Below are 26,807 nucleotides of genomic sequence, written 5' to 3'. Positions count from 1 at the left end.
CCAGGGCCCCTGAGACGTGCTTGCACCTACTGGACGTTTTCTTGGTTGTGCTGCTTCCTTACTTTCTATATATATATATATATATATATATATATATATATATACACATATATTTATTTATTTAAATATATATATATATATATATATATTTTTTTTGTGTGACATCTTAGGGAGCTGCACTGTTTAAATCCACGCACTTCAAGATCTTGCGCCTGTTGCGTAGTATACAATAAAACAATAAAATGCGTAAGAAAGTAGTGCCCAATGCCGCCGCAGCAGCTCTCTCAGATAGCTTGCAATCAGTGCCTTGTAGTTACCATTTTCACCTGCACCAAGTGACACCAACCCAAGTGACACCACGGTGCCTGTAGATTGAGCACCACATCCATTATGACAATTTTCCTTAAAACTAAATACGACAAATCCTGCACCAGAACAGCAAGCATAAAGACCCAATGATTATTTTGTAGCAGACAAAAACATTTTCAGCTAATCTGCTAAAGCCACATAAGGCCGTGTGACCAATAGGAATTATTACACAGAAAATAGCAGATTCACTGCAATTCATATAGCCAAGGGTAGCGTTTTGCACATTTATTTGATTGAGCACTGAAAGCGTCCTTAGTGGCACTGTAAATTTACTTCTGTGAAGGCCAAGCCTTTCCTTCAAAACTGGGCGAATCACAATGAAGGTCACTCGAACCTTATATGCCCCAAGAATTTCTTAAAATATTAATGAAGTCTTCATCAGACATGATTCCAATGCTTAGTCCTTCATAATAATCTTCAAATTCAATGTAGGATACTTCCCGGGGATTACTGCAAGCATTCTCCAATGTTTCCAAAAATGCTGATTTGATTTCCTCCTCTGATGAAGAACCTAAAAAAATGTAGAGAAAAGAAAACAGAGTGACTTTCCTTTACAAACTTCCAACTGTACATATAAACATGATGTAGCATAATACAAATGGCAGTGTTCCTTTACTCCAGGTCTCATGGGCCATAAATAGGCTTACAGGCATCCAAAGCATATGCAAATCACTTCCAATTAAATGTAATTAGTAATGAGTTTATGCAAATTGGATACATGCAGGGAGATGTTAAAAACTTGGCCTCCGTGGTACACCAGGGATTTGGAGCTAAAACACATTGGTATATGGATTGACATGATTGTAAATGAGCATTCACAGAGGTTTCTTGAAGACACAATAAAGAAGTTATGCCATATGTCTAATATAATGCTAACATGCTGGATTTTGTTTTTACAACAGAATTTGGAGGACATGTGAATAATTCTTCATAAATTACCTCCATGTATGAATCAGACTGAAATTCTCTCAAAGTAATGTTAAAAGCTATTTTTTACCAATGAGTGGGAATACTTGTGTCACATGTGACAAGTTGGATGTACAAACTGTATTTCATGGCAACAAGGATCTTTAGACAAAGTTGTTCTCCATAGATGACAGGAGGATCACATCTTTTAGTACACAGTGCTGTTATTATCATGAATCCATCACCAATACTAGAGTTTTCTTTACCATACACTTCATTCTCTGCCTTTCGTATCACCATTTTTTTTTTGTTCACCATGGAAAAAAAATCCACCGTAGGAATAAGTAGCATACTTATTTTAGGGATTCTGTATGGAAGAGCTGAGGATTAACTCCATGTTGGAAGAAAATGATAAGAAAGTTGCAGAACATTTTTTTGTACAATGATCCTTCTTAACATATTTAATACTTCCCTGCCACTTTTTTTTAATCCTTAACAGAAATTAACAGAATAAAATTAAGACATCATATTCCGATTTTTTTTCTTTTAACATTCTACTATCTACTACATTCTACTACCTACTACAGTTAACTCCTTAACGACCACGGACGTAAATGTACATCCTGATGCAGAGGTACTTAGTGCACTGTGTCATGCACTGCAGGACCCGGCTGCTATCAGCAGCCGGGGACCCACCGGGAATGGCGGACATCAGCAATCGTGCTGATGTCCGCTATTAACCCCTCAGATGCTGTGATCAATACAGATCACGGCAACTGCGGCAATGGGCGTCTTTAAATGGATGATCAGATCCGATCATCTAAAATGGCGGCAGGAGGTCCCCTCACCTGCCTCGGCCGGAGGTCCCCTCACCTGCCTCGGCCGGAGGTCCCCTCACCTGGCGGCCGGAGGTCCCCTCACCTGGTGGCCGGAGGTCCCCTCACCTGCCATCTCAAGGGCTCTTCTGCTCTGGTCTGAAATTGAGAAGACCAGAGCAGAAGATCGTCGATAACACTGATCAATGCTATGCCCTATGCATAGCACTGAACAGTATTAGCAATCAAATGATTGCTATAAATAGTCTCCTATGGGGACAAAAAAAAGTGTAAAAAAATGTTTAACACTTAAAAAAAAAAAAAGGAAAAAAAATTGAAAAATCCCCTCCCCCAATAAAAATGCATATTGTCCGTTTTTCCCATTTTACCCCCAAAAAGTGTAAAAAAAAAAAAAAAAAAAAAATATATATATATATATATATATATATATAGCCACACAGAAGGAAATGCGAGGACAGCACACCGGAGTAGTCCCACAGTAGATGGGTGCAGGCCAAAATCAACAGTCCCAGTCGCAGACTGTATAGCCAATATCCAGAATAGGTATTAGGCAGAACACCAAGTAGTGTTCAAATCAAAGTGCGATTTAATATCCCATATCAAGATACAACGTTTCGGCAGTATCACACTGCCTTTCTCAAGCATGAGAAAGGCAGTGTGATACTGCCGAAACGTTGTATCTTGATATGGGATATTAAATCGCACTTTGATTTGAACACTACTTGGTGTGCTGCCTAATACCTATTCTGGATATATATATATATATATAAAACATATTTGCTATCACCGTGTGTGAATTTTCCTAACTATCAAAATATAATGTTAGTGATCCTGCAGGGTGAATGGCGTAAACGTAATTTTTTTTTTTTTAAAGTCCAAAACTGTTGCTTTTTTGTCACATTTTATTTAAAAAAAATAATAAAAAGTGATTTTTCATATGCGCAAATGTGGTATCAATAAAAAGTACAAATCACGGCGCAAAGAATGAGCTGTCATCCATGCCCGTATACGGAAACATGAAAAAGTGGTCAAAATAGGGCGATTTTAAACATACTGATTTTGTACAAAAAGTTTGATATTTTTTAAAAGCAGTACAATAATAGAAAAGTATGTAATCATGGGTATCATTTTAAACGTATTGACCCACAGAATAAAGAAAACATGTAATTTTTACCGTAAAGTGTGAAAACGAAACTCTCCAAATTATGGTTTTCATAAAAATTTCCTCACAAAAATTTTTTGGGGGGGGTTTGCCGTACATTTTATGGTAAAATGAGAGGTGTCATTACAAAGTACAATTGGTCATGTAAAAAACAAGCCCTTATATGGGTCTGTGGATGAAAATATAAAAGAGTTATGGTTTTTTGAAGGCGAGAAGGAAAAAACGAAAACGCTAAAATAAAATTGGTCCGGTCCTTTAAGATCAAAATGGGCTTGGTCCTTGGTCCTTTTGGTTTGAAAGACTCAAGGGTTTAAAACACAGCTTTCTCATGCAAAAAAATGCTAACAAAACCGGTAGCCTATCACATCCAATCAGATTCCAAGTCATTTTTTCTGACTTAAAGGTTTTTATTTGGTGAAAACTATCTTATCCCCAATCCACAGGATAGGGAATAAGTAGCCAACCTGAATCACCCATCCCCCACCCCCCCTGTGATCTCCGGAGCAGGACGTCGACTCTCAGTGAGGAGCATGTGCTGCAGATGGCACAAAATCCATAAATTTCTATGAGAGCACCAGAGATGCCCAAGTGCTGTACTCGGGTTTCTTTTATGCTCCCATAGAAGTGAATAGACGGACGGATGTCAAACCGGGTGGTTCCTCGTGGCAGCGGTGTCCCGTGATTTCTACGCTACTACAGGTGTTGTGCTCTAAGCGCAACACTTAGGGGTAAGAACCCATCTTTATGTTACACTTTCACTACCATCAAACGGTCCTCACTAGGGGCGCACCTCTTGTTGTTTTTCTCGTTTTTTAATAGAAGTGAATAGAGCGCAGGCCGTCTACAACACATGCTCCTCACTGAGAGTCAAAGTCCTTCTCCAGAGATTGTGGGGTCCCAGTGGTCAGACCCCTGCGATCAGATACTTATTCCCTATCCTGTGGATAGGGGAGAAGATAGTTTTCACCAGACAACCCCTTTATTGCACACACTGCAAATACATTTTTCCACAAAATATGCAACAAGGTTTTGTAGTTGCTGATTTCTAACCAGTCAATTTTATCAATCATTTCTGTGGAGAATTCCACATGTAAAATACGCACCATGCCAAATCCATGGTACATTTTTTTCCTACTGTGAGTTAACTGGGTTGGTTAAAATCCCATTCACTAACATTGTACTGTATTATGTTACAAAATGTTGGCAATTATTCTACAGAGGAACATCCAAAACAAGTCCACTCAAAGGCTGCGTTCACACAAGTGCATTCAGCATCTGTATTATAATATCTATTCTGTAATACAGAGCTAATCTATGTGGTCATTTCTAAAAAGGAAATTTTTGAACACTTACCGTAAAATCTCTTTCTCGAAGGATCCATTGGGGGACACAGACCGTGGGTGTATCTTGCTGTCTCTAGGAGGTGTGACACTATGGTAATAAAAAAAGTCAGCTCCTCCCAGCAGGATTTACCCACCTTCAGGCTCTGAGCTAGTCAGTTTAAGTTCCAAAGCAATAGCAGGAGACCAATAGGGCAGAGAAAAACCCCAAACTGTCCGAGAACCAGAAGTAAAAACACAACTGAACACACCCTCGGACAGAGAACCAAAGGAAAAACCCAAAAAGCGCGGGAGCTGTGTCCCCCAATGGATCCTTCGAGAGATTTTACAGTAAGTGTTAAAAAATCTCCTTTTTCTCTATCGGCTCCATTGGGGGACACAGACCGTGGGACGTACCAAAGCCGTCCCTTGGGTGGGCAGAGAAGTAATCATGCAGACGGCCGATCCACTGCCGCCTGCAACACTTTACGACCCAGACTAGCATCAGCCGATGCGAAAGTATGAACTCGGAAAACCTCGAAAGAGTGTGCAAAGACGACCAGGTAGCCGCCTTGCAAATCTGCGAGGCTGAGGCTCTATTCTGGAGAGCCCAGGAAGCCCAACAGAACATTTGGAATGAGCCACAACCCTGAAAGGAGGAATCTTCCCCTTACAGCGATAGACTTCCGCAATGGCGGACCGAATCCACCGAGAAACGGTGGCCTTGGAAGCAGGTTGTCCCTTGCGACGAACGTCCGTAAGGATGACAAAGGAATCACACTGACGAAACGAAGAAGTGATGGAGAGATAAGACCGAACAGCCCAAAACTACATCCAGCTTGTGTAGTAAGCGCTCCTTAGGATGAGAAGGATCCGGACAAAAGGACGGGAGGACAATGTCCTCACTGAGATGAAAGGCTGAGACCACCTTAGGCAAAAAGGAAGGAAGTGGCCGGAAAACGACCTATCCTGGTGGATCACCAGAAACGGAGAACGGCAGGAAAGAACTGCCAGTTCAGACACCCTCCGGATGGAGGTGATAGCAACAAGAAGCGCCACTTTCCAAGAAAGGAGGCGGAGAGACACCTCTCTAAGGGGCTCAAAGGGTTCACCCTGGAGGGCACTCAGAACCAAGTTCAAGTCCCAAGGGGGTGAAGGTGACCGATAAGGAGGAACAGCATGCGCCACTCCTTGCATGAAGGTCCGGACATGAGAAATAGAAACCAGGGGCCGAAACCTGACCTTTAAGGGAACTGAGAGAAAACCCCAGTTCCAACCCCGACTGCAAAAAAAGGAAAGAAGACGGGGAACCGAGAAGGTCACCAGGGAGAAGACCTGAGCTTCACATCAACGAAACTAAAACCGCCAAGTACGGTGGTAAATTCGAGCGGAGGGGGGCTTACGGGCCTAGAGCATGGTGTTAATGACTTGGGAAGAGAACCCGCGGGGCCTCAAAACTGCGGTCTCAACCTCCACGCCAACAAATGCAGCGACTGTAAATTGGGGTGGCAAGAGGACCCGAGGGAGTAGGACCGGGCGGAGCGGAAGGCGCAGAGGAGCGTCGTCCAGGAGCCTGACTACGTCGGCGTACCACGACCTTCGGGGCCAATCTGGAGCTACCAGAAAGGCGAGGACGTCCTCTGCCTTGAGCTTCCCGGAACTTGGACACAAACGGAAGGATCTTTCTATTGTGCCGGAACGCGAAGATGACCATGTCCGGAAAGCCCCAGAGGTCTCCGGAAGATCTCCGGAGGAAGAGACCACTTGCCGGGATCGGGTGAGGACCGACTGAGGAAGTCCGCTTCCCAGTTGAACACTCCCGGAATGTGAAACGCTGAAATGGCCGGAACCTTGCTCTCCGCCCAGGTGACAATCTTGGTCACCTCGGCCATGGCTGCCGAGCTGCGAGCGCCGCCCTGTCGATTATGTACGCCACGGCCGTGGCGTTGTCCGACTGAACGCGGACAGGATGAGACTGAAGACGGGACTCCCAATGAAGAAGACAAGGAAGAATCGCCCGTAATTCCAATATGTTTATCGGAAAAAGGGTCTCCAGGGGAGACCAGAGTCCATGGACTGTCCAATCCCTGAACACACCGCCCCAGCCCGACAGGCTGGCAACCGTTGTAACAACCTGCCAGAGAAGGGGAAGAAATGACCGCCCTTGGAGAAGAAGGGGGGAGCGGAGCCACCAGAGCAGAGACTGACGGACGCTGCGAGGGAGAACAATCCGACGATCGAGGCACAGAGGAGACCTTTTCAATCGAGAGAGAATTGCCAGTTGAAGGGGGCGGTAATGAAACTGGGCAAAGGGTACGGCCACCATAGTTGCCACCACCCGACCCAGGACGTCCATAATGTGCAGATGGAGATTGATACCTGGGTCTAAAGGGAGCGGACCCCCGACCAGAGCGCCAGACGTTTGTCCGGCGGAAGCCAAATGCAGCAGAGGCCGTCAAATCGAAGTCCCAGGAAGATTAGAGACTGGGTAGGACAGAAGACTGACTTGTCCCGGTTGACTATCCACCCGAAGCGAGTCAGAGAGTGGAGAGTGATGTCCAGATTCTCCAGAGTCTGGGCTCTGGTCGGAGCCTTGATGAGAGGGTCGTCCAGATAGAATATCGCCGAGATTCCCCTCGACCAAACAGGCCCAACACTGGCGCAAGGATCTTTGTAAGGACCCGAGGAGCCGTGGCCAAACCAAAGGGGAGGGCTACGAATTGAAAGTGCCTCTCCGGAACCGCAAGCGGAGGTACCGATGATGGCCCGGAAGTATTGGCATATGGAGGTAGGCATCCTTGATGTCCACCGATGAAGAGAACTCCCCTTGTTCCAGGGATGCCACCACTGAATGGAGAGATTCCATTCTGAAGTGGTGGATGAGAAGGTGACGGTTGGATTGGTCGCACAGAACCGTCCATCTTGGGGACCACAAAAAAATTTGAATAGAAGCCCCGAAAACGTTCCCCTGGAGGAACGTGGACGATAACCCTCTGGAGAAGCAGAGACTGGAGAGCCGCTCGAAATTGCTTCGCCAGAGGAGGAGACCGGGGGGCTCGGGATCGAAAAACGCGATCCCTCGGAGGGGAGGCAAATTCGATCCAGTAACCGTTGGACACCACACATTCAGGACTCTGGGGTCAGGGATGTGAAATCCAGATGTCTCGGAAAACAAGAGACGACCTCCCACCCGAAAGAAACCGCGGGTGGGGGCCTCACTTCATGCAGAAGTTGCATTGCGGTGGCGCAAAACGGCAGGACCGGTTGGAGTCCGACTTCGTAGCCGGGCGTGCCCGGCACGAGGGAGCCTTCTTGTCCCGCAAGGGCGCCTGCCCGGACCCTTAGCTGGAACCAGAGGTCCGAAATGACCGATAGGAAAAAGGACTTCCATTGGGAAGAAGGGCGAGCCCTATTTTGAGGTAAGAAGGAACTCTTACCTCCTGTTGCCTCGGAGATAATCTCATCAGGGCGCTCGGCAAAAAGCCGGCCACCCGTAAAGGGAAGCTCAGTGAGAGACCTTTTGGAAGCGGCATCCGCATTCCAAGCTTTAAGCCACATAAAGCGGCGGAGAGCCGCTAGGTGACCCACCACAAAGGCAGAACAACGGGCTGACTACGTGGAAGCTGCACACAGAAAGTCCCCAGCTTTAGAGCATTGGAGAGCCAGAGCAGATAGATCCTCTGGGGGGGATCCCGCTAAGATATTCTGATGGAGCTTTTGGCACCACTCCGACAGGGCCATGGACACCCATGTCGAGGCGAAGATGGGAAGAAGAGAAGAGCCAGCTGCTTCAGAAGCAAACTCCGCTAAGGATTCCACATTCTTGTCCGTGGGATCCTTGACGGCAGCGTCAACTGCCAGAGGCAGTGTAGTCGCCCTAGAGATCCGGGAGATTGGTGGATTCACTGAGGGAGGCGAAACCCCCTTAGTGACAAAGTCCTTGTCAAATGGATAACGTTCTTGAATCGTCTTGATTCCCGGGAATCTCTTGTCTGGATGTTTCCATGCAGATTCCAGAATCTCGTCAAAGTTAGCGTGAGAGCTGAACCTTTGAGGTGCTGGCTTAGCACGATGAAAGGATACTTCTGGATAGACATCCGAAGATCCTGGATCCTCTAGGTGAATGGTGTCTCTTATGGCTGTCACCAATGAGTTCACCGTTGCAATTGAGTCCGAGCGGTCCTCTGAGTCAGATGCCGGCTCGGAAGCCTCGTCCACCAGTTCACCAGGGGAAGTGAATGAGTAGAGGCAGTCCTGGAGGGGGGCGACCCTGACCGGGTACGCAGCTCTGGCGTGGCAGAGCGGCGATTCCGAGAACGTCCTCTGGAGGAGCGACGTTCGTGCCCAGATGACAGGGGGGGCGAGACCCATGAAGACTCAATGGAAGAGTCAGACGAGGCACCCCTAGTACGCTTGTGAGAGCGTGAAGCATGGGGAGACGAGGAGTGGGCCCTCTCAGATGTCCTGCGCAGGGAAGACCCCCTCAGGGCGGACACTACTACCCGGGAGGCCTCAGCCACCGAACGGGAGACTTGGGTCAAGTCAGCCATATACTGGGTCAGGGAGAAACCCAGGGTGGTGGAGCGGCTGAACCCACAGGGACCGAAAGGGAATCAGGGGGTATCAGGGGGTCTGGGGGAGCAGTGGAGCAGGCAGAGCAAGTGGGCTCAGCAGAGCCAGACATCTTGGTATTACAGTGCTTACAAAAATACTAAGTCACTGAAGTTCCAGGTTTCTGACTAGAGGGAGGAACAGCTCTGGGAGCGGACATAATGGTGAAAAAAGAGATAGAGAGAGACTAGTCTTCTCACCCTGGTCTGTGTCCCCTGTCAGCTGCAGTGAGGAGAACCCCCTCCGTGCAGCTAAGGAGACTAAAAAAGACCAGCCAATAGAAAGGGAGGGGCGTGCCCGAAGTAAGGCACCCAGTAACAGGCCCCAACATTGTGAAAATCGCGCCCACGGCGCTGATTGGAGGCTGCTTCGCGCCCCTGGAAGCTCCCAGCCCTGGGGGCGGAGCTAAGACCGGCCGAGAAGGACTGTCATGGAGCCTGCTCCTTGTCCCGAGCGCCATGTTCAGTCCGCATAGCGCTTGGGGGAATAGAGCGGGCGGCCTAAACGCCGGCCGGCGAAAGTGAAAGTAAGCCGGCGCAGAAGCGCCCGACCCCACGGATAAGGCGCTGAAGTAAAGCGAAAGTAAGCCGATGCACCAAGCACACACACACATAATAAAATAAGGTGCCCCCAGAAGTAAAGTGCCCTATAATATATGTCCCCTTAGGTGCCACTGCTCCCTCAATAAAAAGATGCAGCCCCTGTAAAATGCAGGCCCATAAAACTGAAGATGGGCCAAAAACAGGGGGTCTCCAGAGGTTGCGAGTCCGTACCTATGGAGAAAAAAGGGGGGAAAGTACTTACCTCAGTCAGAAGAACTTACCTAATGGAGTCTTCAGTGAAGTCTTCAGCCAGCTTATGGTCTCTGCATCACGCCTAGTTGCTATGCGCGAGCGAGGCGAGCAGAGACATAGGGAGACCCGGACCCATGAGGTACTACCCAGGCCCTGACCGTTGGCGAGGGGGGGTTAACAGCGCATATACGCAATGTGTGCGCCCCCGCAGTTTCTGAGTCCCCACCTGAAAACAGAAAAGAAAGGGAATAAAAAACTAACACGTCCCTATACTAGGAAAATAAAAAACAGAAGACCTGGACTGGAGAATCCAGCCCATGTCCACCTCCTTCAGACACTAAGCTTAAACTGACAAGCTCAGAGCCTGAAGGCGGGTATATCCTGCCATAGTGTCATACCTCCTAGAGACAGCAGCATACACCCACGGTCTGTGTCCCCCAATGGAGCCGATAGAGAAATATGTGTTAATAAAAAAATAAATAAATAAACACAGCATGTGCTACTTTCATTTGTTTTGTGGGTAGAAAAGTCCAACTGAAGTCTATGGATTATTCAATTTTTGATCCATTTTGCATCTGTGTTTTACCTATATTGAATCAGATTTTGAAAAAGAAATTACAGTAGACAGCTATGCATGCAATACTAAAGGAAAACTGATAATGTACTGATAACATATTTGTGGTATTTCATTTGTTATAGGTCCATATTTCAGATAAATATAATAGATCGATACCCATTGTGAGACAGTGACAGAAATGGTCATTGGGAATCACTATATTTATATTACTCTAAGAGACTTGTATAACCTACCTGAAACAAATAACACACTGGTGCATTTTTGCATTCGTTGTATGGTCACAAGCCCTGGCCCATTCGCATCTATGATGCTGTAAATCCATAGATGGGTTCGGACTTGAGGCCATAAAATAGACGCAAAAATACGCCCATATTACACTTGCATTTCTGGGTCTATATTCACAGTTTAATGGAGGCATTTTTCACACCTACACACACCACACACACACCACACACTTAATGTAACATTCTAGACATTCCTGACCTAAAAAAAAACAAAAAAACTTTGCAGCCTGAAATACTTGTTATACAAAACAACAGCTTGAGCTCAGATGAATTGCTGCACACCTCAGTGTGCCTCCCCATAGATATTTGTAAATGCTGCAGAGCTTTTCCTGACAATTTCGGCATGTACGCTTGGTTATTGTTTAGGTAGTAAAACCGCACAGCACATGTAACAATTTCTGCCATTCAAAGTAACCAAATAAGAAAGCATTGTTGTTTTCTGTTTTACAAGTGAACTCACCTGCCAACACTTGTGGATGTTTTTTGGCACAGTAAAACTTTCTTATGTCTACCATAGACACAATACCAGTTTTATTAGGATCCAGTTTCATGAAAGCCTAAGGAAAAAAAAGGAAGAAAAACTATCACATAAACAAACTATATACACTTTATACCATAAGGAAAAGAGAAAATGCTATATAAATTTAAGTGAAATGGTTTCTCCAACTATTAATATAGTGGCATAAAGTTAGGATATGTTATTGCTTTAAGATTTATGGGGACAGCTTTTGGAACTCACCACCGATCCTGACAGAGAGAGCGCTAGTTAAGTGCTACCTTCACTTCACTGAATTGCCTCCCCTCCAATTGCGGTGCATTGCATAGAACTAAAGTTATTCTCCATTCAAGTGAATGGATTACTACAGCTGCCTGTATAAGTGCTGCACTAAACCAGACCTGTGTTCCCTTCATTTTCAGGATAAGTAGGTGTCCCACAGATCAGACCCCCTACTGATCTCAAAGTGACAACATAGTTTGGCCTTATAAAATGGGAAAACCCTCTTTAAACTGTATATAATGCTATGATATGTAAAAAGTTTGCTCTAATTATCTTGTACTGATGTTCAGTTACATGATGTTTTTTTACATGTATAATGCTACATTTATAATTCTACTGGCTCCTTGTAACCAAGCAACATATGGAACTTTACTGTAATATTCCACATGAAGTACCGCAGTATGCTCTAACAGATGCCATATAATGCAGTTAGGGAAGAAAAATTGCATAACATGACATCATACAGTGGCACACAGCATGCCAAGAGCTCCATAGAAAAGAGCCACAGGGATTGTGTTCCACTGTACAGATGTTTCTCTCATGTGTATACATTACTGACCCTTCAATGTCAATGTTATCAAAGAATAGATGTCCATAGTATTCATGATGATTAGTGTCTATGCTACGTATGAGGCAGTATGATGGCTACATAAACCGCCTCTTTACACTTGGATGCATGTGCCAATAAGGTGCAGGTGTTCTGTATTCTGCTTAGTAAATAACATGAAATATCAGTCCAGGGGTTGCTCAAGGCTAGTAATAACATTCATTTACTGTATAAACTTATACAGTTTAGATTAAAAGATGTCTTGCTTCACTGACAGCCAGAAATGATTTACTATTTGATAGTGCAGAATGAATATAACCACAAGATTAGTAATCTATATTTATGTAAACTACTCCACAGTTCTCTGAAGCGCCGTAATCATATTTTACTGGGAGACAAAGAGTGTTCATTCTCATGTAATATACTCTGGGAAATGAAAGCAAAAAGTGTAAATTGTAAAACAAAATAACCTTTCGAACAAATGATTTTCTGTACTCGTTCATTTCCCCAATAAGAGCTCGGACAAAGGTTCCGTAGTCTACTTTTCCTTTATTATTTTCATCCAGAATTAGCCAGAAGGTCTCAAATATCTGAGGAAATACGAAATACTTTAATACTGAATGGAAAACACAATACATAATAATAATCTAAATAATATCTGCAAATTGCTACCTTATTTAACAAGATTTAGCAGCGCCGGGTCAACAAAGGATTTTTCTCTCTAATGGTGTACAGGAGAGGAACAGAATCTCTGCAGCACACGTCTCTGATCCAACATAACTTTATTGACAGTAAAGTGCAGCGCACCGGCAACAAATGTTTTGCTAATACAGCTTCTTCACAGCCTTCACACTGTTTAGATTCTGGGACACTAGAGCGTGAGTCTGTGGTTCATCCTGAATATACAGGGTGGGCCATTTATATGGATACACCTTAATAAAATGGGAATGGTTGGTGATATTAACTTCCTGTTTGTGGCACATTAGTATATGTGAGGGGGGAAACTTTTCAAGATGGGTGGTGACCATGGTGGCCATTTTGAAGTCGGCCATTTAGAATCCAACTTTAGTTTTTTCAATAGGAAGAGGGTCATGTGACACATCAAAATTATTGGGAATTGCACAAGAAAAACAATGATGTGCTTGGCTTAACGTAACTTTATTCTTTCATGAGTTATTTACAAGTTTCTGACCACTTATAAAATGTGTTTAATGTGCTGCCCATTGTGTTGGATTGTCAATGCAACCCTCTTCTCCCACTCTTCACACACTGATAGCAACACCGCAGGAGAAATGCTAGCACAGGATTCCAGTATCCGTAGTTTCAGGTACTGCACATCTCTTTTCTTCACAGCATAGACAATTGCCTACAGATGACCCCAAATATAAAAGTCTAAGGGGGTCAGATCGGGAGATCTTGGGGGCCATTCAACTGGCCCATGACGACCAATCCACTTTCCAGGAAACTGCTCATCTAGGAATGCTTGGACCTGACACCCATAATGTGGTGGTGCACCATCTTGCTGGAAAAACTCAGGGAACGTGCCAGCTTCAGTGCATAAAGAGGGAAACACATCATCATGTAGCAATTTGGCATATCCAGCGGCCTTGAGGTTTCCAATGATGAAGAATGGCCCCACTATCTTTGTACCCCATATACCATACCATACCATCAATTTTTGTGTTCCAACAGTCTTGGAGGGATCTATCCAATGTGGGTTAGTGTCAGACCAATAGCGGTGGTTTTGTTTGTTAACTTCACCATTCACATAAAAGTTTGCCTCCTCACTGAACAAAATATTCTGCGTAAACTGAGAGTCCTGTTCCAATTTTTGTTTTGCCCATTCTGCAGCACCTGAAACTAGGGATACTGGAAGCCTGTGCTAGCATTTCTCCTGTGGTGTTGTCATCAGTGTGTGAAGAGTGGGAGAAGAAGGTTGCATTGACAATAACACACAATGGGCAGCACATTGTACACATTTTATAAGTGGTCATAAATTTGTAAATAAATTGTTTTTCTTGGGAATTCCCAATAAGTTTGATGTGTCACATGACCCTCTTCCTATTGAAAAAACAAAAGTTGGATTCAAAATGGCCAACTTCAAAATTGCCGCCATAGTCACCATCCATCTTGAAAAGTTTCCCCCCTCACATATACTAATGTGCCACAAACAGGAAGTTAATAACCACCAACCATTCCCATTTTATTAAGGTGTATCCATATAAATGGCCCACCCTGTAGAGTAAGCATGGCAGTGCCAGCATTTCTACTTTTATGGTATTTTTTTTCCCTTCTACTACTATTTCCCTTCACTATAGGGCGGGTTTTCCCCACTCCTTAGGACCTCCGGGCTGAGCAGCTATCTCTCTACTATGGTACCCCTATGGTTTTGGGGTGCTAGGCAGATATATCCTGTACATCAGTTAACTATCCATCTTATAGAGGCATCTAAAGCATATATGGACCCTGATAAAGAGTCTGCATACACCTTGGTAATACACAAGGCCCCGATTTCTGGTTTTCTTTTTGCTAATTTTCTAATAGGTACCAGCGCATTTAGACTGTTTTACAACAGCATGTAGCTTGGGCTTCATTTTCATTCAACTAGCTGCAGTAAACAGTCATGTAAACTTGCCTGCTGAATGATTACAAATAACACATAACATGTAATTCATCAAGCAAATATATTACAGTACCAATGCTGCACCTAAATTGAGTCATTCCAACAGTATGACTACATCTTACACATTAGACTACATTTACCACATTCTAAAACTAAGCCTAATAAAAGGGATTAACTATGATACCAGAAATATTAAGAAATTGATGCATGCTTACACATATGATCAGTCAGTTGCAGTCATGGCCGTAAATGTTGGCACCCCTGACATTCTTCTTGAAAATGAAGTATTTCTCACAGAAAAGGATTGCAGTAACACGTGTTTCGCTATACACATGTTTATTACCTTTGTGTGTATTGGAACAAAACCAAAAAAGGGAGGAAAAAAAGCAAATTGGACATAGTGTCACACCAAACTCAAAAAATGGTCTGGACAAAATTATTGGCACCCTTTCAAAATTTTGGACAAATAAGATTGTTTCAAGCATGTGATGCTCCTTTAAACTCACCTGGGGCAAGTAACAAGTGTGGGCAATATAAAAATTACACCTGAAAGCAGATAAAAAAGAGAGAAGTTCACTTAGTCTTTGCATTGTGTGTCTGTGTGTGCCACACTAAGCATGGACAACAGAAAGAGGAGAAGAGAACTGTCAACAATCTCAAGGTTACAAGTCCATCTCCAGAGATTTAGATTTACCTTTGTCCACAGTGCACAACATTATCAAGAAGTTTGCAACCCATGGCACTGTAGCTAATCTCCCTGGGAATGGACGGAAGAGAAAAATTGACGAAAGGTGTCAACGCAGGATAGTCCGGATGGTAGATAAGCAGCCCCAAACAAGTTCCAAAAATATCCAAGTTGTCCTGCAGGCATGGGAGCATCAGTGTCAGCGCGAACTATCCGTTGACATTTAAATGAAAGGAAACACTATGGCAGGAGACCCAGTAGGACCCCACTGCTGACACGGAGACATAAAAAAGCAAGACTACATTTTGTCAAAATGTACTTGAGCAAGCCAAAATCCTTCTGGGAAAACGTCTTGTGGACAGATGAGACCAAGATAGAGCTTTAAAGTAAAGCACATCATTCTACTGTTTACTGAAAATGGAATGAGGCCTACAAAGAAAAGAACACAGTACCTACAGTGAAATATGGTGGAGGTTCAATGATGTTTTGGGGTTGTTTTGCTGCCTCTGGCACTGGGTGCCTTGAATGTGTGCCAGGCATCATGTAATCTGAGGATTACCAACAGATTTTGGGTCGCACTGTACAGCCCAGTGTCAGAAAGCTGGGTTTGCGTCCAAGATCTTGGGTCTTCCAGCAGGACAATGACACCAAACATACGTCAAAAAGCACCCAGAAATGTATGGCAACAAAGCGCTGGAGAGTTCTGAAGTGGCCAGGAATGAGTCCAGATCTAAATCCCATTGAACACCTGTAGAGATCTTAAAATTGATGTTGGGAAAAGGTGCCCTTCCAATAAGAGAGACCTAGAGCAGTTTGCAAAGGAAGAGTGGTCCAACAGGCCGGCTGAGAGGTGTAAGAAGCTTATTGATGGTTATAGGAAGCAATTTCTGTAATTTTTTTCCAAAGGGTGTGCAACCAAATATTAAGTTAAGGGTGCCAATTATTTTGTCCAGACCATTTTTGGAGTTTGGTGTGATATTATGTCCAATTTGCTTTTTTCCTCCCTTTTTTGGTTTAGTTCCAATACACACAAAGGGAATAAACATGTGTATAGCAAAACACTTGTTACTGCAATCCTTTTTCTGTGAAAAATACTTCATTTTCTTGAAAAATTTCAGGGGTGCCAACATTTACGGCCTTGACTATATGTAAATGCAGTATATCAGAAAATAAACATAAATATTAAAGGGAATCTGTCATAAGTGTAACCTGCTCTAACCTGTTACAGGCTCTTGGTACAGGTGACACTGTTGATAAAGATACTTACCTACCCACGATTTGTGGTCCCATTCGCCTGTTATTCTCCATGTTGGGGTGGCAGGTTTGGTGCACGGGCCAAGCTTCAGGAGCTCACTGACATCACCACTGCTACTTCTTCAAGCCTGCTCACAGCAGGGCCGTAGTGGTGACATCAGCATGCACCAAGCCTGCCCCCAAATTTGAAGAATAAGGGGCAAACAGGACCACAAATACGGGATAGGTAAGTATTGTTATCATCAATGTCACGCGCAATACCAGACTGTACCAACAGGTTAGTGCGGGTGTTACACAGCATATACAGAGAAGTGTGTGCTATAGAATACATCACTTTTGTAATAAAGCAAAGTAGCCAGAGGGCATGTTAGAGAAGTCAATGAACAGCAACTGTGGTTATAGATTACAAATTAGATTAGTCACCTAAGTATTTTAAGCCAGACATGCATTCCTTTAGGCATAACTCTTTTAATGACAATTTTTTATTGTCTCTTGAGCTTGTTTGGAACAAACATGACGTCATTCCCAGCTCCCTCAATGCACACCTCTCCCTCAGCGTTTGGAACAAACATGACGTCATGCCCAGCTCCCTCAATGCAAGTCTATGGGAGGGGGTGTGATGGCTGTCACGCCCCCTCCCATAGACTTGCATTGAGGGGTGGGGCGTGACATCATGATGGGGTGGGGCTATGACATCATGAGCTCCCGACGCCGGCTGCAGCGTTCGGAACAGTTTGTTTCAAATGCTGAACAGTGGAGTACCCCTTTAAGCAGAAATAAATAGTCTATTTTTCTCAGTATCTTCCGTTCCGGGGCAGACTTGGAGCATGGGCGGAGCTTCCTGATGTCACAGCTGTTGGTTGCTAGCAGCGGGACCCAGCAGAGAAGCAGCAGCGTTGATGTCAGGAAGCTCCACCCATGCTTCAAGTTGGCCCTGGAACTGAAGATAAGGAGAAAGATAGCAGGACAATGGAAGCACAGAGTGGGGACAGGTTAAGTATGGTTATCATCAGTGTCACCTGCACTACCTGTCTCTACTGACAGGTTAGTGCAGGTGATACTGATGACAGATATCCTTTAGGCGCATGTCATAGTTCATTTCTTTTACTGATGAATATTTGTGGGAAATAGAGCAAATTGGGATAATATTAACAGATTGCCATCACGTCATGAGAAAGGAATACCCCTTTTAAAAGATTTTTTAAGGGGTACATATCCAAGCAATGACCAGGTGATTCAAATATTTTCAAAGAGAACATGAGTTAACTGAAAGAACATCACCCCAACTGAAACCACTGACAATGTTCCAAACAAACAGGGAACACTGAAGAAACGTGAATCCTTTTGAATGTTTTAGTTGCAATGTCTGGCCCCGGACGCCCTTAAGGAGCAATAGTTCATGTTTAAAAGCAGACAACCAAACATAAAAATGCATTTTTCTCTTAAGCCCAAAATAAATAAATAAATACATTTTCTCTTAAAGGAGAAGTATCACGCTGAAAAATTTATCCTCTATCCAGTTCCGCTGGGAACTCCTGCACGGGGCACCGCAACAGAGCGGGTTGACCCCCGCATGAAGCGTCAGCAGACACGACCCTCCATGTATCTCTATGGGAGAGCCAAGGATACGTTTTTCAGCGTGATATATCTCCTTTAAGACTAATTTCCAAATATTTTAGTACAGTTTTTTCTTCTTCTGCTGTCAAGTTTTTGCTTTATCCCCCTGCAAATTGCCTGAAAATCACACAGAAAGGCAAAGCTCCAATTTTTCTTAGATTATACTATATACATTATAACACACCTTATATTTATATGTATATATTTTATATTCATTTTAAATATATATTTCAGATAAGTTTCCATAAAGTATTTAGTTTACAGACATTAAGACAAAGACGTATTCAAGTGCTCTTATTGGAACATTCATTTATTATAGAACATGCTAGTGCTAGCTCTCAATCCCAGCAGATCCCCTACAGTGTAACCTGCACTGAGATTCCTAACATTATACAAAACATGATGTGGTCCATTATTTGCACAGTGGTAAAGAAAATCACAAGTACCTTCTCCGATACATCCAAATGGTACATTTCAAGAGCCTTCTTGAATTCTGTTTTCCCCAAATATCCTGATCCACCATTGTCAAGTTGTCGAAAGTATTTGCCTAGTCCTGTTAAAGTTCTAACACCTCTCTTCTTTAGCTTTTCCTTCATCACATCTACAAGGTACAATAATTCACAGGAGCTAAACATATCAATTATATCAATTAAAACCACAAAACTGCACAAAGAGAACATGGCAATACCAATGACATGAGATGCGGCAGCTGACCGGAATAAAGAAAACTTTGATAATTAACGGAGGTCAGAGAGAATTAATTGCTACCCACCTTGCACTGCCAAAAGAATGTTCCCGTCATCATTCCAGTGAACGCCTAGGTCCCATTTGTCTCCCTCACAAATGGCCCTAAAACACAGATTTCAATGAAGCTTTTGATTGTGTGTCTCAGAGGAAAGACAACAAATGTGCTATCATCATAAGAATTAAAGGGGTTTTCCGGTATCAAAAACTTATATATAAATAAAACTATCACCTCCAAGATATATACCTTACTAATATTTGTCCAAGAGAAGAGAGTCAGCACAGACCACATTGAGTTCCTGCAAGTGACCTGCCAGCATGCAATCGCTGGAGTCAAAATTCAACAAAGCTTGTAGTCACAGCTAAAACGCCACAGAGGTCCAGAAATAGAATGATATATAGAGAACAGGAGGGGACTCCACGTAGCATCAAAATACTACTCACGTAACCCGATCCACCGTAATGTTCACAGATCGTGGTATCTAATGCGGACAGGTCCGTTTGTAAACATTCCCAGTGCGGCTGCGCAAGGCAGTATCACTGAAACCCTTCCTCCTTCACAACTTCAGTTCCATCCTCTGTCTTCTTGTACTCATCCATCCCTATGCGCATGCACCAGATCCCGACGCTCACACAGAGCAATCACAGTGTGCTCCTGTCTAGTGCGCTTGCGCCGACACTTCGGCACAGCGCATAAGACTATACGATGCTTCACTAACCTGATTGCTAGTATCTTACATAAAATCTGGTATAGAAAATGCAGGGTTTTCCGTTTTATCCGTACTAAATATGCAAACACAAAATACAGATGCTACTGTGGACGATGTCTCTTCTTCTCTTGACAGTGACCATAAACTGGGGTGACAGTATCAGTAAAATGAAAAAAAAAAAAAAAAAAAAAAAAATATATATATATATATATATATATATATATATATATCGCATAGTCTTACCATCCATATATAAAACAATAATAATAAAACCAAACCGATCTTGCAGATATGATGGTTAAACATGTATATCTAGGAACAGGTTCTTTTTTATCCTGTTCCTAGATATACATCTTAAACCATCATATGTGCACGATCGGTTTGGTTTTATTATTATTGTTTTATATATATGGATGGTAACACTATGGCCCTGATTTACTAACAGAATCCCAACTCTTTTTGTTGGGTTGTGCGCCTTTTGACGGACCGTGCGACAAAATGTGCGAAAGAAAAAACCCGTCAGAATCTGAAACACTCAGAGTGAAAAAAGAAATCCCTTCAAAATGGGCGTGATTTTCGTGAAAAGGGGTGTGTTCCCTATAGTTCATCCAAAATCACTTTTCTTTTCTGCAAACCACTCTAAAAATAGTGAATTTTCTGGGAAGAAAACCCGACACTTTAGCATGTATAAAGTTTCCCAAAGCGGAGTAAATTAGTAAATACCATGGAAAAAAAAGGTCAGAACAGCAAAAAACACAACAAAGCCTACACTCCACTCTTAAATCAGGGCCTATATATATATATATTATTTTTTTTTTTTTCATTTTACAAATACTGTCACCCCAATTCACAGTCACGGTCAAGAGAAGAGGAGGGATCATCCACAGTAACATCTGTATTTTGTGTTTGTATATTTAGTACGGATACAGGTAGTTTTTCATTTAATATTAACATTTTTAAACTCTGCATTTTATATACCACCCTCTCTAGAGTTGAGATTTTATGTAAGATACTAGCAATCAGGTTAGTAAAGCAGCGTATAGTCTTATGCGCAGTGCCGAAGTGTCGGCGCAAGCGCACTAGACAGGAGCACACTGTGATTGCTCTGTGCAAGCATCGGAATCTAGTGCATGTGCATAGGGATGGATGAGTCCGAGAAGACAAAGGGCGGAACTGAAGTTGTGAAGGAGGAAGAGTTTCAGTGACGCTGCCTTGTGCAGCCACAATGGGAATGTTTACAAACGGACCTGTCCGCATTAGATACCACGATCTGAGAACATTACAGCGCATAAGGTTACGTGAGTAGTATTCTGATGCTACGTGGAGCCCTCTCCTGTTTTCTATATATCCTATGGAATACTAGGAATCTGTTTTTTTGAACTTTATAATGTCCTCATCAAAACTTCTTCAGTCAAATATAATAGAGTACCAGAGTATCAGAGAAGGAGGGATGTACTTTTCATTAAGATATATGTAAAACACATGTTTCTGAACCAATCACTATGTACCCTGATGTATTTGAGCATGCCAGTTTGTATGTTTTGTATGATTGACAAAGGCAGTTTGCTGAAACGTTGCACTTGTTCACTTTATGGTGTGAAAATAAAATTGGAAGCCTTCTTCTATTTCCGGACCTCTGTGGCGTTTTTGCTGTTACTATAAGCCTTGTGAAATTTTTACTAATATTTGTGTTATCACAAATTGTACTGGCTTCTGCATGTTTTGATTGAATTGCCCCTGACAGGAAGTTGTGTATTTCATTCATTTTCAGTGTTGTCTCAGCAGCCCTCAGCTACTGTTACCCCTGAGACCAGCCCCTACAGCCCAGGTCACCCCCTTTTCCCAGCCCACATATCTACCATATACGTTTAAATGTGTTTTATTCACTTGTGAGGGGAAATTAAACGGTATTCTGATATTTAGGATAGAATGAGATACCTTACCACAAACCACATGTCACAGGCAGAGAAGCATAGAGGGAGTAAATACAGAAGCTGCTGGCTGAGATGACTGTAAAAGTATGCTTTCACACGTGGCACACTTGTTGCACATTTTTGCAACTTTAAAACAGTTCCATTTATCTCAATAGGAATATTGCTGATAAATATGACAGTTGCATACATTTCTGCAACTAATCTGCCAGATGTGAATTCACACATACTGTATATGCTTCAGATTTTATGCTGTGTTCATCACTTTAGTTATATTGATTTACACAGCATACAATCTGTAGCATAAAATATGTATGTTCTTTTTCCTTTAAAGGGGTACTCCGGCGATAAACATCTTATCCCCTATCCGAAGATCTCCGGCGCGGCACCCTGGTTATCCGTGCATGGAGCGAACTCCGCTCCGTGCCGAATGACTGGCGACTACATCCGCCACTCCCCCTCGATTCATGTCTATGAAAGGAGGCGTGACTGCTACGCACTAGCCATCATGCCCCCTCCCATAGATATGTATGGAAGGGGCTCCAAGCTTCCGCGTTCTGGACGCCGCCGCTGGCCTGGAGATTGCAGGGGTCCCTAGCGTCAGGAACCCCGTAATCAGACATCTTATCCCCTATCTTTTGGATAGGGGATAAGATGTTTATCGCCGAAGTACCCCTTTGAGTATGCAAACTTCGACAAATAAAATTCAACAACAGTAAATATAAAAAAGTGGGTATATATAAGTAGCACACTAGATGACAGCATCAATAGTCAATATTATATTGTTAAAAATGCCCAGAAATTCCAGCCTCACTTATATGCAGTTATCTTTTCTGGAGATTGATAAATAACTGTGCTTTTAAGTGCAGATGGAACTTACAAGGAGAAAATTTGTTACAGAAGTTTATGCAACTGAAAATCAGTTCTATTTATCTGAATGAGGTTGTTTTGGTGGAAAGCACGTGTCTTTCTGAAAGCTTCATTTACTGTAGATAAGTGGTAACTTTCTGCAGAAACGCTACCACATTTTCCACTATTTAAAAATAGAAGAATTCAACTCAATAAATTAGAAAATAAGATTAAAAAATAAATAGCATTTTCTATCATATTGCATTCGATATCATGATTTGATGTTTTCCATATTTTATGTTATAAACCATTATTTAAAGCCCAGAAAAAATAAAGCTGCTTCCAGTACATTACTGTTCTTATTGATTCCTGGAGTATTTAGGTCTTAGGCTGTCAGCGGTGACAGCCCAGCGCATTAGAATTTAGCGGTGAGGTCTGTTTATATCCTTGTCTGGCCATGAAGCCGTCCAAGTCCTAGTAATTGGAGATGTAATTAGATTAATTATGCAGGTGCACCGAAAACAATGAGCCAATATTATTTGCCTCTTTCTATAAATGGAAACACAACTTGAAAGTAATTGCAGGAAATGCCATGACAGATGCATGTTATTTTCACACTCCGTGTGTCTGCGTTATTCTTTTAGGATCTATTCATACCATTCATAACATGCTTTTTACTATGATCTCTGCAAAATAGGCAGTACATCCTAATATATTTAGGAATCAATCTATTTCATCAACTGAATATAACGTAAAGCTCCGTCAACTCCTGTGATCGCGGCCACCGTAGGTCCACACTGGGTTCTACTGTGCCCTCAGTCGTCATTTTTATGGGAAAAATAATGGCCCAAACACAAGAACCGCTATAAGAATACTTTCATTGACTGGTGGCAATGAAAGGTTTTGAAAAAGAGAGAAAAGTAAAGTATACCAGAAAATGCAATAACTTGTCATTATGGTATGGTATGGTATGGTATGGTATATATATATATATATATATATATATGACTGGAGATATTTTAATAAAGCTTGGTACAAATGTTTCTTATATGTCAACTAAAAAATATAGTAGAGTTAAATTAATCCTAACCCATCCCCTTATCCAAGGGTGGGGTTTTTTCTATGAAGTCCCATGCAAGTTTATGAGACCAGGTACATCTCCTGATCGGAATACTCTAGGGCTGCAGAGATTGTCTGGCAGGAAGTTGCAGAGAATAGTTATTGCAGAGTATAGGATATGAGGTTGTAAGATTAGGGTGGGATATGAGGTTTGGATATGGGGAAAGAATATGAGGACAGGATATGAGGTTGGGATATGAGGACATGATATGAGGACAGCATATGAGGTCGGGATATGAGGACATGATATGAGGACGGGATATAAGGTCGGGATATGAGAATGGGATAGGAGGTTGGAATATGAGGATGGGATATGAGGTTGGGATATGGAGAAAGAATGTGAGGAAAGGATATGAGGTCGGGATATGAGGACAGGATATGAGGAGGGGATATAAGTTCGGGATACGAGAATGGGATATGAGGTTGGGACATGAAGACGGGATATGAGGTTGGGATATGGGGAAAGAATATGAAGAAAGGATATGAGGTTGGGATATGAGGACAGGATATGAGGTTGGGATATGAGGATGGGATATGAGGTTGAATATGAGGATGGGATATGAGGTTGGGATATGAGGAAATGATATGAGGATGGGATATGAGGACATGATATGAGGATGGGATATGAGGTTGGGATATGTGGACATGATATGAGGATGGGATATGAGGATGGGATATGAGGTTGGGATATGAGGACATGATATGAGGACAGGATATGAGGTTGGGATATGAAGTTGGGATATGAGGACAGGATATAAGGTCGGCATATGAGCATGGGATATGAGGACGAGATATGAGGATATAATATGAGGAAATTATATGGGGACGGGATTTGAGGACAAGAGCGTTATTGTTGCTTTTTCCTTTCCCACAGGGTTGAAGCAGCAGGACCGGGCAACGCTGGTTGGTTTAAAATAAAGTGTAAAATTAATATATTTATCAAATTTCGAGCAGCAGATTTTTTTTACCAGTATGTGTGAAGGACAATGAATTAGTAATTATTATTTTTTTCACTTTGTTGTTTTTTTTTTTTTATATTTTGGAGCTTATATTTTCATACATCTGTGTATCCACTGCTTTCCCTGTTATCATTGTCAACAGACAAGTTTACATTAAAGTGCATCTTTCACCTCCGTACGAGGTACAGAGCTGCACACCACAGCAGTTCGGGCGTAAGGAGATAATAAAAAAAAAGATTTTGTTTAGTTTGTAGACTTATATTTTCAAATCCAGCCAAACAAACAGAGAGGCCGACTGACCTACACGACTGATGTACAGAACTCCATGCTGTAAGCAGGTCTGGATGAGGAGGAGGCGTGCCGCTGCAACTTGGTCGGCCTCTTAGACTGTTCAGCTGGATTAGAAATTGAGGGCAATATAAGTTTACAAACTGCAGCTAAACTAAACAAGGGGACCATCTTTCTTATTTCCTTATGCCCTAACTGCTGCAGGGTGCAGCTCAATACCTTGTACAGAGGTGACAGATGCACAAACTTGTCCAGTGAAAACTATTTTATCCTCTCTCCACAGAAAAGGGGATAAGAAGATGATCGCAGGGAGTCCAACTGCTCAGGTATTTGGGCATCTCTGGCGCTCCCATTGAAATGAATGGACTGCGCGCAGTCTACTGCACATGCTCCTCATTGAGAGCCAGGGCCCAGCCAGTACTCCAACTCATCCCTGGTTTACAGAGTCTAAGGTGGTCCCCATATCTACACCAGAGTCTCTTACCAGATGGAATGGTCTTGGCTGCAAGTGCCCAGGTTACAGCTACGGGTTATAGGCTCAGGTCGGAGGGGCAAAACTTACACAGGTACCCCGAGTGGGCTAAGGGACATGAAGGGTCATCTAGCCGGCTCAACAATGAAGAGGCTTGTGAGGCATGTGAGAATCAGAGTAAGTAATGTGATCGAAATCAAAGCCTAGGTCAAGAGCCTGGAAGTAATGTCAGTAACAAAGTAAGGTACCAGAAAAGTATCGAAAGCCAAGCCAGGGGTCAGATAGCCAGGAGGGAAGATCAATACATGATCAAGAGACAAGATAAGAAAGCAGGTAGTCAGGGAGAAGGACAGAACATGGCAGAAGCCCATTTAATTCTGTGCACATCAGAAAGCATTGGACACTGGTGCAGAGAGTGATTGGCCCAGTATTATAGCTCCCCAATAGTCTAACCATCCCCCCTGTCAGCGAGGCTGGTAGCCATAGCTATTGAGTTACACTGTCATCAGCATGAAAAACAGAGAGTAGTAAATGCCGCTGGAGTATGACAGGTAAAAATATATTGATATCCTTTCCTACATTACTTTATTGTAGTTTGATATGAATGGATCATGTTCTCAGGAATAAACAATCTGTGAAAATGTTGTAAATAGACACATATAAAGAGAAATACTTTAAAAAAAATAATTTTACAGTCAGGTCTGTCTTGGTCTGTGTTCACACACAGCTATTGGATGTGGTTGTGTTTTATAGCTCAGGGAATAGTTAAAGCCTTTGGCTTTCTATCCAATAGCTCTTAGGGTGTGTCTATTTAAGGTCAGCTCAGTCTAGCTTCTGGGCTGGTGATTACATATTGACATCTTTGCTTCCTGACATGCTGCTATGGAGCTCTTGGTGAAACATTCCTTGTTTGAGCGTTTAATCTACTATCTCTGTTTTAGCATGCACCTTGCATTTATCTGTGATATGTTCGCCAAAACCCATGTGTACTTCATTGTCCTCTTATGCTCTAATAAACCACTCCGGTGTTTTTTACCAATACCTCTGGTTGGCATCTACATTACTCTGGAACTAGCAGCGCCTCTGTAAGGGTCAAATTTTCCTTCTTTGCCTCCATGTTCCTGTTATGTTTCTGGTTTGTGACCGACTATTTATTTGCATGTGTTTTTAAGGCCACTGTACTTTAGCTCAGGGAGGGATCAGCGCCAAGTTGTCGATCCACCATTTAGGGTGGATAGGCAAATAGGCAGGGAGAGTGGTTTTAGGGTCAGTTTAGGGCTCACTCTCCCTGTCCCCTGGTTGGTCCCTGTCATGTACACTTTTCCCCTTAGGACAGTTGCTATTCATTAAGGAAGGACTTGACAAGGTGTTAA

At 42.9% G+C, this 26,807-nt stretch overlaps 1 protein-coding gene across 5 annotated transcripts in view; it reads right to left on the bottom strand.

Annotated features, from left to right (window-relative positions):
- Nucleotides 1–148: 148 nt before the first annotated feature.
- CAPS2 (calcyphosine 2) overlaps nucleotides 149–26,807 on the bottom strand; it is a 114,539-nt gene continuing 87,880 nt past the window's right edge. For all 5 annotated transcript variants that reach the window (XM_056574091.1, XM_056574090.1, XM_056574094.1 and 2 more), the window contains 5 exons: nucleotides 19,135–19,211; nucleotides 18,809–18,963; nucleotides 12,654–12,773; nucleotides 11,319–11,415; nucleotides 149–880 (listed from right to left, as the gene is read on the bottom strand). In XM_056574091.1, coding sequence (XP_056430066.1) covers nucleotides 705–880; nucleotides 11,319–11,415; nucleotides 12,654–12,773; nucleotides 18,809–18,963; nucleotides 19,135–19,211 — 625 coding nt within the window. In that variant the 3' untranslated portion in view covers nucleotides 149–704. The remainder of the gene's footprint in view (nucleotides 881–11,318; nucleotides 11,416–12,653; nucleotides 12,774–18,808; nucleotides 18,964–19,134; nucleotides 19,212–26,807) is intronic.

This window comes from Hyla sarda, chromosome 4 (genome assembly GCF_029499605.1).
Source record: "Hyla sarda isolate aHylSar1 chromosome 4, aHylSar1.hap1, whole genome shotgun sequence".
Taxonomy (NCBI): Eukaryota; Metazoa; Chordata; class Amphibia; order Anura; family Hylidae; genus Hyla; species Hyla sarda.
Note: the sequence above shows the minus strand (reverse complement) of the source record. Positions and strands in the feature narration are given on the sequence as shown.